This window comes from Budorcas taxicolor, chromosome 3 (genome assembly GCF_023091745.1).
Source record: "Budorcas taxicolor isolate Tak-1 chromosome 3, Takin1.1, whole genome shotgun sequence".
NCBI lineage: Eukaryota > Metazoa > Chordata > Mammalia > Artiodactyla > Bovidae > Budorcas > Budorcas taxicolor.
The window spans coordinates 75,019,673-75,034,349 of record NC_068912.1 but is presented as its reverse complement, the minus strand read 5'-3'; the positions used below and the strand labels follow the sequence as shown (position 1 = coordinate 75,034,349).

The 14,677-nt window shown below is 32.5% G+C and overlaps 1 protein-coding gene across 1 annotated transcript in view; it reads right to left on the bottom strand.

The window, feature by feature from the left end:
* Positions 1-1,564: 1,564 nt before the first annotated feature.
* LRRC40 (leucine rich repeat containing 40) overlaps positions 1,565-14,677 on the bottom strand; it is a 40,033-nt gene continuing 26,920 nt past the window's right edge. The window contains exons 10-15 of the mRNA XM_052637912.1: positions 12,683-12,791; positions 9,800-9,907; positions 9,182-9,292; positions 6,892-6,969; positions 3,959-4,144; positions 1,565-1,670 (exon numbers count right to left, since the gene is read on the bottom strand). Coding sequence (XP_052493872.1) covers positions 1,565-1,670; positions 3,959-4,144; positions 6,892-6,969; positions 9,182-9,292; positions 9,800-9,907; positions 12,683-12,791 — 698 coding nt within the window. The remainder of the gene's footprint in view (positions 1,671-3,958; positions 4,145-6,891; positions 6,970-9,181; positions 9,293-9,799; positions 9,908-12,682; positions 12,792-14,677) is intronic.

The following is a 14,677-nucleotide window of genomic DNA, read 5'->3' as shown; positions in this document are numbered from 1 at the left end:
ATGTACTCAACTTTTTCAGTATTTAAAAAAGTGTTTTGAATAACATAAAAGTCTCTTTATTGTATAAATAATAAAATGTCACCTTATTGTAAAGTGTCTTTTGTTTAATATGGAAGCTGATTTCTTAGGCAGCAACAGAGTTGTTGCATGAAAAGGGAATATTTCTTTTAAACCAAAAACATAAACATTGTAATCAATATTTGAAAAATGTAACTTTTTAATGAACATGTAGTATTTATCTTTATTAGCAATGATTTTTTCATAATATGATTATGTCTCAATCACCCAAAAGCTATCTATCCATCCATCTATTATCTACTTACCTACCTGCCACCCATCTATTTATATAAACTAGTTAATACCGTCTATCAATTGGTTACTTAACAGAATCACACAGTACATTTTATAATGACTGACTAGCCTACTTCTGATATTTTTGGTGTAAATACAAATGTTTATATTTAATTTTTATTAAATCGGTTCATCTATAACAAATTACTTTTTAGAAAATTACCGCATGACTACAAATTTAGTCTTACTAACATTACTGGCAAATTTAAAAATTAAGACCTTGGAAATTAAAAAGAAATGCACAAGGAAGGATTAGAACACATCAACAGAGTAATTATACATACAAATACCTGCTTAGTATTTAAATAAAACACATTTCAAGATTTCTATGCGGTATATGCTCTTATTTTCTGTTGCTGTTATCTATAAAATTAATAAAATTTCAGTTTTTTTTTTAAAAGAACAAAAGGTATCGTTTAAATGCTCACACTCTGAGGGAAAAATATGCAGATCTAATTTCTTTAAATGTGTTGAATCTAGAAATACTAGGTTGTTGTATGGAAACTTAGTACTGTAGTACTAAGCATCTTAAAAAAAAAGTCCAATCAAGTTTTAAATTCAAAATTGTGAGAGCAATTAAAACAACACTTTTATTATTTTCTCCACCAATAACTATATCTTGTGTACCATTTCTGTGACATTAGAAACCCTGGTAAAATGATTTCATGAAACATGGAAAAAAGACTAGGAAAAAACATTTCAACTATATTAAAACAAAACAATAAACATTAATTTCAAACTTATACTGATACCAACCATATCACAAAAGTCTTATCATGGATAATGAAAAGCCTTTTTTTTTTAATGCCAAAGAACAGTATTAAATAAAATTCAATTGTATAGCCAATGAAAATTTAGAAATTAAAAAAAAGTTTAAAGAAAAGATAGAAATTGGATGGTCATATTCAAGTCAGTTGGTCATAATATACGTAACACAAGTAGAAATGGGAAAAGCATCTCTACAAAAATGCTTTGTCATTATAAAAATATTTAACTATAATAAATAAAAATTCACTTTTGAAGAAACTGTTTGCTATGTGGGAATGAGTGAATTATTTTTGCATAAATCTTATGCAAAACATTTTAGAACAAATATATGAACACAATACATGGTTACACCATCATAAATGAAAATAATACCTTAGAAAAATGTTAGTTATCAATTTAAGAAGTCTAAGAATTAACATGACCAAGATTATGTAATGACTGCAATTTAAGTAGGAATTCTGTCTCTCAAATATTCCAAAATAGCAGCTGTTCCTTTCATTAAGATGGCTGCTCGAGGAACACGGAATGGATTTCCATCTAGTAGCAATGTCCTAAACAAAAGAGAGAAATCAGAATTTTAACAAAAGAGAGAAATCAGAATTTTAACAAAAGAGAGAAGTCAGAATTTTAACATTTTCCATTAAGGAGGCATTTCTTCTAATTTCATTTACTATTTCATAAGTAAAATATGTGTATTTTTTTTGAATTGTCCCTTTTCAGTCTAAGCATTTAAACAGAATTGTAACTATAATAATGACTGAAATAACATTAACTGAATACTCATTACGTGAACGGTATGGTTCTAAGCAACTTACATTCACTGACTCTCTTAAAGATCTTGACAATTCTATGAAGTAGGCACCATTAATATTTCAATTTTATAAATAGGAAACACAAGCTCAGGAAGGTAAGAAAGACTTGTCCAAGATTACAGTTATTAAATAGAAGAGCTGTGATATGAATCATTATTTTACCCATCACCTCCTCAATCTTATAATGACCATATACTAAATGGCTGAATCATATTTACACACATGTTAGAATGAGCAAATTGACAAATACTCATATCAAAGACTATAACATAGTCAATATATCCTATCCACACGAGCAACATTAACACGTCTGTCTTTGTACTTCCTCCCTTGACCAGATGCACTTAAAAAATCTATTTAAATGTTCCGAAATGAGTGCAGTTTAAGATCTAAGGGCTGGTTGATTTACTTATTAAATTTAATGAAATAAATTATAAGAGATTTTTTTCTTAATTTTCAATAACAACTGTTTATATAAACAAACATCAAAGGATTCACAACATATTATACAGTAGATCTAAATTATATCTTCAAATATATCTGTGTGCCATGGGAATTCTTTTAAAGACTGATTTTCTCAATTTATAGAAAAAAAATTATAGTCAATCTTCACTACTTATAGACTCCAAATTTGCTGACTTGCCTGCTCACTGAAATTTACTAGTCACCTCCAAATGAATACATGAGGTGCTTTGAAGATCATTTTGGACATGTACAGAGCAGCAAAAAATCTGAGTCACTTGACACTGAGGACAAAAAAGGTGACGCTCTGTCTTGTATCAGCTTTCATACCATAAACAAGTGTTCCTTCCATCGTCTATTCAGTGTGACTTTTTTTGTATTACTGTACTTTTTCTTGGTGATTTTGCTGTTTAATACAGCCTGCAAGCATAATGCTGACGTATTTCTAGTTTTTCTAAGCACACGAAGGATGTCATGTATCTTACAGGGAAACACACACGTTAGATAAGCTTCATTCAGGCATAAATCATAGCGCTGTTTAGCCATAATTCAATATGAATGAATCAACAATATTAAATAAGGCATCTTAATACAGAAACACACATAACACAAGATTATGTGAGGACTGGTTGATGAAAATGTGACCAGAAGCTTGAAAGAGCCTAACGCTGTGCTTCCCCTAGGGAGTAATGGTTCAGTATTTGTTAAGTTGGTTTTCACAGAGACTTTATAGAATACACTTATGGAACATAACAAGAATCAACTCACTTGCCTTCTATAATTCAATAATTGAGGTACCAAAGATATCAGTGCTGCCCTAGTAAACTAAAATGTTAAACCATTATATGCAGTTTTCAATAATTAAATTTTTCTGACACATTCTGTTTAACTACTAGGCTTGCTGTTCATGTCTCAAATTCCCTTTATATTCATTTAACAAGTACTCATTAGGTGCTTACCACTTTCTCGGCACTGGGATAACTCTTGTACAGGAGGACAAAGAAATGATATAAATGAGTCCTAACAAAGCAGGATGGGAAATCTTAGGCTTGACTAACTCTGCCTGGAGTTTGGAAAGGTTTTTAAAGGTGATAATTAGGTTGATTACTGACAGAAGCAGGGTAAAGGCACTTGAAGCTGAGGTAATAGCAAACACAGAGTAAGAAAGACCGTGCAGGGCTTGAAACAAGCGGTAGTAGTCTCTAATCAGATTTTAAAAATCCCTATCTGCACAGCTAAGGAGTTGATATTTCCCTGATGTTTTTATGCAGTAGTTTCAGGTTATACACATACAGAGGAATGAGAAAAGTATCACTAAAAACAATCAACATGTATGATAGATGTGTACTATATTTACACATATAGCATGCTATATAAACAAAACTAAAACATACATTTGGTAAAATTTGGAAAACAGAATTGGGATTCAGAGTTTTGTTACTTGTTATTTTTAACAGGACATTACATTTTTTATTTCAACTTGCCTGCAAGAGTACCTCAAAAAACAAACAAAAAGAAACAAAAGTACTTCCACAACTGAATAAATGAAAAAACTTAGCATTTACCTTAAGTTCACACAGTTACCAAGCTCTGGTGGAATCTGTAGGAGGTCATTATTTTGAAGGTCCAATGTGATCAGATTTTCCATTGTCTTCATTTTCTGAGGGTCCAAAGATCCAACTTGATTATTACTAATCAAAATTGTTTCAAGTGTGGGAATTCGATACAGAACTTCAGGTAGTATTTTGAACCTATTAGAATATGAACAGAACAAACAGGAATCAGAGGCAAAATTATCCCCTAGATGATGGAAGTTTGATCTAATGACATAAAGCTTTCTTAATGTAAGTTTTTTTTTTGTTTGTTTGTTTTAATTTGGTATAAGTTCTGCACTTAAATTTTTCAGAAAATTCTTAAAAATGGATAAGCTTTGGAACCCTTGAAATATATGTTAAGTGGACATATATGTTAAATTGTTGCAGTTTCCATTGACTATACAAAAAAATCAAACAAAAGTTCAGAGTAAATTCTCCCATGTTTTTCTTTTCTCATTCAGGAGACAAGGAAATCTTCCTGAAATGCTCTTTATAAAATGTCTCCATGTAGGTATTCTTCCTTAGTTTACTTTTATTTCTTATGAAACAGAATTACTGCCAATATTTAGAGTAAAAGAGACTTATACTTTGCTTTGACTTAGGCTTCAACAATCAAAAATACATTCATTTTGGTTTTTGAAAACATTATAAAACAACTCTAGGTTGCTGACTTCTTATCCAAAGTAACCTAACCCTGAAGATGCCACAAGAGAGCTGGGAAAGTTGATGGCTCTCAGAGCAATTTTCAGTAACACTTCAGGATCCCTGGGTGGGGGGAAAAGAAACTAGCTTGGTTTTAACGTGAGGCAAACTGCTGCCTCAACTGGAAAAGAGAAGGATGTGGTAAAGGAGAGCTGTATAGTGGTGGCCTTTTCACTTCCCCATACTGCCCTTCCTTTGCTGCCTTGATGTTAAAAAAAAACTGAACTACAATGAAGGGTAAACTCATTAAGGAAGTTCTGAAGTTACAGCGGGACGGAAGAGTCAATAACCAGAGGTACAGATGGACCAAATCATCTTGAGTAGTCCCTCCAACTTCTCCAAAGTAATTTAAAATGATGCAGCTAACCAGTTAACAAAGAAGTTAACATGAACAAAGTAATTAAAAATGATGCAGCTAAGCAGTTAACAAAGAAGTTAAGGTTAGGTTTTGCCAGCTCCCTAAAGACATTAATTAACAATGCAATTGATAGCTCAATGCATGAGTGCATGCTTAGTCACTTCAGTCGAGTCGGACTCTGTGACCCTGTGGACTGTAGCCCTCCAGCCTCCACTGTGCATGGGATTCTCCAAGCAAGAATACTGGAATGGGTTGCCATTTCCTTCTCCAGGGGATCTTCCCAACCCAGGGACTGAATCCAGGTCTCCTGCATTGCAGGCAGAGTCTTAACATCTGCGCTACCAGGGAAGGCCCTGATAGCTCAACAGACAACTCAACAGAGAACTGATAGTTCATATCAATAGAGAACTGATAGTTCAATTAATAAAAATTAGAATACACAACTCAACAGAGAACTGATAGTTCATATCAATAGAGAACTGACAGTTCAATTCACAAATAAAAATTAGAAAAATCTGAGAAGTACTTATATTTTTAAACAATGACAGCAAAGGTATAACCTATACTCCAGAAAACACAAATAATTGAGCAGCCAGAAAAAAAATTAATAGGCAGTATTTTAACATCACTGTGCCTTAGATTTCTTATCTGTAAATGAGCATGAATAACAGCACTAAAATTATATACTTGTTACAAGGATTAAATGAATGTATACGAAGGTCATGGGACAGTATCTGTAATATAATAAATGTAAGCCACTACTATTTATATTAAATTGTTGCCAGAATCAACTTTCATCATAGGAAACAATATGACATCATTGTTAAGAGCCCAGCTTCTGGAGTCAAACCACCTGGGCTCAAATCCCAGCTCTACACTCCTCGATTTCTAAATGGACATAGTAATAGAACCTACCATGCCGGGCTTTTGTGAAGATTAAGTGAGGTAATACACGTAAAGTACTTAGTTCAGTGTCAGCAGACAATAAATATTAATAAATAAGCTCCCAATAAAAATTAGTTATTCTTGATTATTACACTGGGCTTCCCTTGTGGCTCATCTGGTAAAGAATCCACCTGCAACGTGGGGGACCTGGGTTCAATCCCTGGATTGGGAAGATCCCCTGGAGAAGGGAAAGGCTACCCACACCAGTATTCTGGCCTGGAGAATTCCACAAACTATATAATCCATGGGGTCGCAAAGAGTCGGACACAACTGAGCAAATTTCACTTTCACTAATTATTATATCTTAGTGTTTACAAAATGCAATCTAAATTTCACTAGCATAAAAAGCTCTGAAAGGGCTGGCTACTGCTACACATCCAATATCATTTGTTACTTCTAGTCTTCTGCTACCTCACTTTTTGGTCTGAGCCATACTAAACCTCTTGAAGGGTCCCAAACACATCATTTTCTCACATCCTTGGGCATCAATACATGCTGCTTGCTCTGCATAGGATGCCATGTCCCTGTGTGTTCCAAGCCTCAGTTTCACAGCTACCTCCTCCACCTTCAAGTAATCTCTGAAATACCTATGTATGCACTGTGCTTCCTCTGTAGCAATAAGAACTATTTATTTGCATATCTGTCTTCCTACCAGGCTACATGTTTCTTAAAATAGTTAAAAGGAACAAAAAAATGTAGACATCAGTTGTGAAAATTCTAAAACAGCAACATCACTTTTAACTCTAAGTGGAACTAAGTGACAAAAAACCTGGATGTTTAAACGAGGAAAAAACATACAGCCTTTTTGTTTGTCTCTTTATTCTCTAGTAATCTCTAGTATTCTCCAGTAAGATCTACAAATTTTCTACAGAATAATTGTGAGTAAGATGTTTCTTACCTATTAAAGGAAAGGTTGATAGTTTGTAGCCGTGTCAATGATTCCATTTCTTCAGGCAAAGAATTTAAAAAATTATTCCTAAATTACAGAGAAAAAGATGATTTACAAAATTTGAGAATTTGTCCAACTTTATAATTAAAGTATTGATTGGACAAAAATTTACAGAGCTCAGTTTGTCAATTCTTGATTTCATTAAGACTGTGTCCTGAGAATTCTGAATTAGTCAAAAGCTTTATGTATTTGATCAATGGGCCTAATCCTAATACCAAAGTGCAACCAACTGGTAATGCAAACAACTCTTTAATAATAGATTTAACAGAGTAAACACTGTAAACTAATCCCTTATCTACTTCAAACTGTAATCGGCAATACTTTCCACAGTCAGAGCCCTTTAGGTCATGCCTATAAATACTGTATTATTTGACATCACAAGTATTCTATGTACTTGATTAATACAGATATTTCATATATAGAATAATTGAAGAAAAACGGAAAAATTACATGAAAAAGATGAAACAGAAATGTAAAAAGATTCTGTATATTTAGAAACTTAGAGTTTTCTACTATATAAGTAGACTGTTTCTACTATATAAGGAAGACCATTTCTACTTTTAGTTTAGAATTTTAATTTGCACAATGTGTAACTTTTCAAGATCTTACAATAAAACACAGAAGTAAAGGGAATCTCATTTACCACTGAAATGATCTGGGAAAAAATTTAGAAGGTTAACAAGAAGGTAGAAATATTCTAGAGGCCATACAACTACTACCATTGTTGCTGTTTGGTTGCTAAGTCATGTCTTACTCTTTTTGTGACCCCATGGACTGTAGCTCACCAGGCTTCTCTGTCTATGGGATTTTCCAAGGATGGACTTGGAAAACCCATAGAGTGGGTTACCATTTCTTTCTCCAGGGGATCTTCCCAACCCAGAGACTGAATGCACTTCTCCTGGATCCGTTGAATCCACAGGTGGATTCTCTACCACCGAGCCACCAGAGAGAAGCCCCAAAACTACTAATAATAGAAAACATTTGTGAGAAAATTATCTCCAACTAGATGGGTATCTATCACACTGAGTAATTTTCTCTAACCTATATCTTTGCATTCAGAAGTGAAGCCTAATATATTAATATGCCATACTTTGTACAACTCAACATATGTCCTTTTTCTTTTCTCTGTATTTTTCTCCATTATTGTCTTTATTAATCCATGCTGAATACCAACTGATAGTCTGTATCTTCTCCTAGAGTCTTATACATACTGATATAAGCATATTTTAGTCACTTGATTAGAAATTTCCAGGTATAGTTATAGACAGAGGCACACACATATACACACAAGGATGGACTGAAAAGAAATAAAGTCAGAGCACTGGGGCAGGGATTCATTCTCACTGTTCCATTTAATACTGAACTAAAATGTGATTTTAAACTGTTTTGCCAGTGTAACTGTCCATGGAAAATAGAAATAATTCCACATTTAGCAAGAGCATATATGCTAATATACTTGTTTAACTGCATAAGGAAAAAATTTTTGTCTCTGTATGAAGACTAAATCTTCAAACAGATATAATTAGCTTATTGTAATTTTAACTATTGTGTGAGTGGAGCAAGAGCAGTTACATTTTAATAAACTAAAACCACACCTAGTAACAACATACATGAGCAGTAAGAAGCCCAGGCAATAGAAATATACTTTACAAACCAAGTTTTAAAGCCTAAGAAAATAAACGACTATCTGACCCTGAAATACCTATTATCACCCTCAAAAACCTGTGACACTTCTGATCCTGTCACTTAAACTTAGGACATATTTAAATTAAACTTTCTATTACCTCTGTAGAGCCTTAAATAGTTTCATTTTTGCTGTCAATCATAGTGTTCTTTTTCTTTAACTTGCCTTGCGTGGTTAATATATTTTGAAACCAAATGGGTTCTTTTTATGATAAAGTCATGCTAGCTATTGTGCCAGCATAGCATTTGGACAGTTTTATGTTAAAAAAGAAAAAAGCAATATGAAGCAAATACTTTCCATGTGCTATTTTAATTTTGCTTAAGTATGAATCTAATAAAGTGTCAGTATGTCCTAATATTTTAAATAATTGTCTTATCACATAACTTCAAATGACATCTGATTAAAATATTTCCTAAATGCTTACTTTTAGATTACTCCTAAAATTTTATTAATAAAGACCAATTTTGTTTCTTAGGAAAACATGAGGGAAAGGGCAAAAATCAGGTAAAATACAAATTATTATTAAAAAAGGGGAGCAATAGTATCAATAAATACCTGAGATCTAAAAAAGTCAATTTTTGAAGTGTACATAATTCCAAGGATATAAAGGAAAGCTTATTATAACTGAGATTGACATCAGAAACCATTTCCTTCAGTTCCACAATCCTGAAACAATAATTTTAAATATTAATACTTGAATTCACTGTCAAAACTTTAAAACTACAAGCTGACCATAGAGAAAAAAAGCTTATATTATTTTTGCTAATTAAGATTTTCTGTAACTTTTACTTTTCTCACAAAAAATCACAGTCAGTTTAGATGTGTAACTGATAAAAATAGATTTTTAAAAACGGCTGCAATATTATCTATCCAGGAATTTCTACTTGACTTTAAATGTATGTTGAAGTTTAAGAAACCATTCAGTCTATACTTAAACTAATTATGGACTCACTGCACTTTCTGCCAAAATCTAGGCAATATTTTATTAATTCCTATCTCAGGAAATACTTAAGTAAATTTTACCAAATCCCTCAAATATTAACAATGTAAGGTATTTTATGTAGACTTTCTAATTAAAAAACTATGAAAAATAATTATTATTGCAACTAAGATGCAAGTACAACTGAGAATGAGTCACAGCTTAATAGAAATAGCATCATTAACAGTTCTTACCTTTTGGGAATTTCACATAGCTGATTCTTACTGAAGTTAATCGAAGTGATAATGTTACTTTTTACCGCATCAAACACTTCATCAGGAATCAAAGCTGTCTGTTTATCACTAAATGAAAAATGGTTTAAAAATGCATCATTCTGGGACTTCCTTCATGGTCCAGTGCCTAAGATTCCATGCTCCCAATGCAGTGGGCCCTGGTCAGGGACCTAGATCCCACATGCCCCAACTAAGACTGAAAATCCAGACAGCCTCAACTAAAACCTGGTGCAACCAAACAAATAATTTTTTTTTAAATTGCATCATTCTTAGCAATCTGGAAAGACATGATTATTGCTGTTCATTTTAAAGGCCTTTAAAGATTTCATAAGGAGATTTTTCAAGGTAGTTTATTATGAAGTTCTGTAAAGAATACAACAAAAACCTACCAACTCACAAAATGTTAGGAATTCAGACAACCTATTGTGTCATAACACTTTGTGTCACACCTTTGGTGTGACATAAACTCACAGTCATAAACTCAATATGAATAAAAACAGATACCTTTAAAGTCTAAGATGTCCAAGAGTCATACAGTAAAGGAACAGTAATTGGGATTCCTGTACTGCAGAGAACAGCTAAATCTTTAATTTTAAAAACTATCTCGCCTCCTTTCTTAAAAATCTCTTAATAGAGTTTAGCTGTCAACTTTCTTTGGATACAGAGTTAACTGCAGACAACAATCAATTTTTAAAAGTTTAGCACGATACTAAACTAGTTTTCTCATAACCTAAACCAGTTTCTCCCTCACTTAGCATGTGACTAAGTACACAGGGTTATGGCCTTGGACTAAACTATTTCTGGTTTTTTCATTAATATACTTTGTTAATTTACCTTCCTTAAACCTCAGTTCTATGAAGTTAGAATCTAAAGGCATTTTCTTTTCATAAAATTTCATTACATTTCTTTTCGATTAAAATTTTCAGTTATATTTTCAATAAAATATAATTTTACTAAGAAAGTATAGTAGAACTCTGGCATTTGCAAATTTAACAATTTGGTGTTATAATTGGGCATTATGCCTATGTTCTTATTTTACAATTTTTAATTCCTAACCTCATCCACTGAAAAGAATCTTCAGAGGAATGCCAAAAATGAATGACTGTATGAACAAGAAAACAATATTACATATAATGTGTGATACTGGAGAACTGTATAAGAAAAGCACTATAATACAGAAAGATAAAAAGCCTAAATTTCACCGTTATTATGCTTCCACTTTTGCTTTTGGGTTCCATTTTCTGCTGTGCAGATGGAGCACTTTTACCTTTTCGATCAGAATTGCTCAAGTCACAGAGAACTAATTTATTTAAATTAAAGTTTGAAGAGTTATGCTATTTTAAAAACTTCAGTTGAAGGCATTTATGCCTTAATATTGGGAAATAATTTATACCTTAAATAGAATACTTCTGTCCAATTCAAGTCTCCAAGGAAAACAAATTACAATAAATTTAGAATCAAAACAACCTAAGATATATAGTCTTAAGTGTTACTTTTATTATGCTTTTGTGATATCTGTGCCTTTAAAGAATGAGAATGATTAACCCTCCCGCCCAAAAAAGTATCAATACTACTTTATAGATTGCTTAAAACAATGAAAAGAAAGAGCATATGTAAAGTAGCATAGTGTTCAGCATAGAAGAGAAACTCAATAAACTCAATAAATCATATCCATGCAGAGTAGGGGGAGTGGAAGCCAGAGATAAAAGGAATTCTAAGCCAAGAAATTCCAAGACAGGAATCAAGTCTGTTTGAACATTTGGTGTATTACAAAACGTAACATAGAATTTGATACCTAGTAGCTTCCAAAAATATCTACTGAATAAATGGGTATATTATGTGTAAAATAAAACATACTAAAGTACTACACTAGTATGCTATGAAAAGGACACAACTACAACTATGGATGAGTACTATCTTGTGTTACAGTGTCAAAGAAGGAAGGCTTAGTGATTTCTATGTGAATGAAACACAGCAGATATGAAATGGAGACTGTATCCTGACTGCTGAGGAGGTAGTACCCAACTGATACCACACATTAAGGAAAAGAGGCCAGGAATTGATGATGGTTCTGTGGATAACTGAATAAACCTTGTCACTATCTGACTTGAGAATGTATTCTTTTCATTACAATACCAAAGCATGAGCTAATCACTGAAAGACTTCTGACTGTACTGGCTGTTTTTATCATTGTTGCCTTAGACAGTACTGACGAATACTTGACAATCACTTCCAGTTTCCACATGGGTATCTTCTTCTCCAGTCAAACACATGCCCATAATATATAAACATCATTAGGCTTCTCCCTCGGTTTACATACCAACATTGTAACTATTTCAGGTTTAATATATGTGCCACCAGAGCACATTATTATAATATATTATTTGACTTGAATTCAGATATATAAACAGAGTACAACCTCTCAAGCTTGGCCTGCTTGCGGTATTCATTAAATAAATGATACTTCTACTTCTCAGTTATCAATATATGACCTCCCTCCAGTATAATTCTCTCTGGATGCTAGTTACTAAGTCAGAAAATTTTATTACCAAACAATACTGCATCTCATATTTTACAATTATAAAATATTATTATAAAAAATTACTATTGATAACCATATATCAATCTCCTTAAGCACAATAAACACAAATCACCTAAGGAGTGGGCTTAAGTTCATTGTACTTTTAAAATGCTTTTATCTCATCACTTTTTTTGCAACTGCTATTCTTCTAAGTACTAATGCACTCTGATGAATTCTTCTTCACCAACTGTCCTTTTTGCTGAAGAATTATTTCTGAAAGTTACCTATGTGTTTTACAACATTTATAAAAATGAATTACATACCTATAGTCTAACATTTTTAATGTGAGGATGGTATGCACATTGACTCTAGATTCACTTGGCAGTGTCATGGCAGTCTCAGTAACAGAATCATTTTGGCTAGGTCCATCATCTGGCAAAAGAAAAGTTATATAAAACTAATATTTATACTACAAAGTCATTTAAAAATTCCTGAAAATACTTTAAAACAGTACACATGATTTTTAGATACTATTGGTGAAAATGTCTTTTCATATGCTTTATTTCCAATAACTCAAATCTAGGTATAGAGTCTGATCTTTATTTAATTGAAAAAAGATAAAAAGTTCAAAATCTTTTAATAAATCTTACCATAAGAAAATTTAGGAGTAGGAAAGGATAAAGAATAACTACAATGTCTCAGAAGAAACAATGACAAGCAAAAATAGTATTCCTTCCAACGAAGGAATTTGTTAACAAAGGAAAAGTACTATTTTCCAAAAATGTCTACCAAACAGGCATCTGCCTATCTTTTCAGTTTAGGACACAATGAAGCTGATTATCCCCAATCATTTGAAATCTGGCAATCTGCATAGCCTAGTAAGCTTTTGGTACATTAGTTATATTTACTAAGATTTTTCCTAGCAAATATAAGACTGTATTTTCAATAGATATTTCCTAACATGCATACCCACTCACATTTACATACAGTCAACTCCTTCACCAACTTCTAGAGACTGTATAATGTTTAACACTGTCATCACACAGCATAAAAAGCAAAACAAACAAAAATCATCCACAATTAAAAGAAATGGCTTGGTGATTTTTTTGGCGAAAGAAACTTCAGCCATTTAGACATAAATAAAAAAAGACAATTTTTAGCAATGTGGAAATGATGGAATAGTCTTAATAGTCACATTAAGAACAGAGGCTTGCCAAAAGAACATTAAAAAAAAATTAGCAGTATCCCTGATCTTTCCTCAACCCTGCAGGCATTTAATGAAACTTGCTGAATGATACTAAGTATATTTCTCTTGCCTTAAGCTCACCAGACATTCATCAGTCAATAATTATTAAACTATTTTTTCCACACAAATACATTATGTTACATACAGTAACATAATAAATGACAGACTATCGAATAGAGATAAACGACACAGAGGACAACACTGATTTCAAGTGAAGTGCTTTGCTATTTAGAAGTTCCCTAGCGGTTTGCTTATGCCACTTCAAAGAATATGTAATATATACTGCCAAAATACATCTGCAGAGACAATATTAAACCAGCAACAAAACCCAACATTATTTTTAAATGTACATTTATATTAGCATGATTATATATTAAAATAGAATATTCTCAATACTTTCCAAAGAGCTACTTTTATTTTTTTTAATTTATTTATTTTAATTGGAGGCTAATTACTTTACAATATTGTATTGGTTTTGCCATACATCAACATGAATCTGCCACGGGTGTACACATGTTCCCCATCCTGAACCCCCCTCCCACCTCCCTCCCCATACCATCCCTCTGGGTCATCCCAGTGCACCAGCCCCAAGCATCCTGTATCCTGCATCAAACCTAGACTGGCAATTCATTCCTTATATGATATCATACATGTTTAATAATCAGCATCAAAGAGAATGTAAAGAGGAAGGCAATTGTCTCTTGGGGGGAGGGGGACACTATTGTGAGAAACAGATTTACTTTGCACTATATTTTCTTGTACATTTACATTTATTGCCTTTTTGATTAAAAAAAAACCAAGATGGTAAAATTCCATAACTGGACCTAGATTCAATGCAATCCCTATCAGAATGATAACTTACTTCTTTGTAGAAATTAACAAGCTGATTCTGAAATGTTTATGAGATTGCAAAAAAAACCCCAGAACAGTCAAAACAAACTATTTTGAAAGAACAAAGCAGGAGGACTTATACACCTTCCAATTTCAAAATTTATTACAAAGCAATGGTAACCAATATACTGTAGTACTGGCACAGGATAGGAATACAGATCAATGGAATAAATTTGTGAGT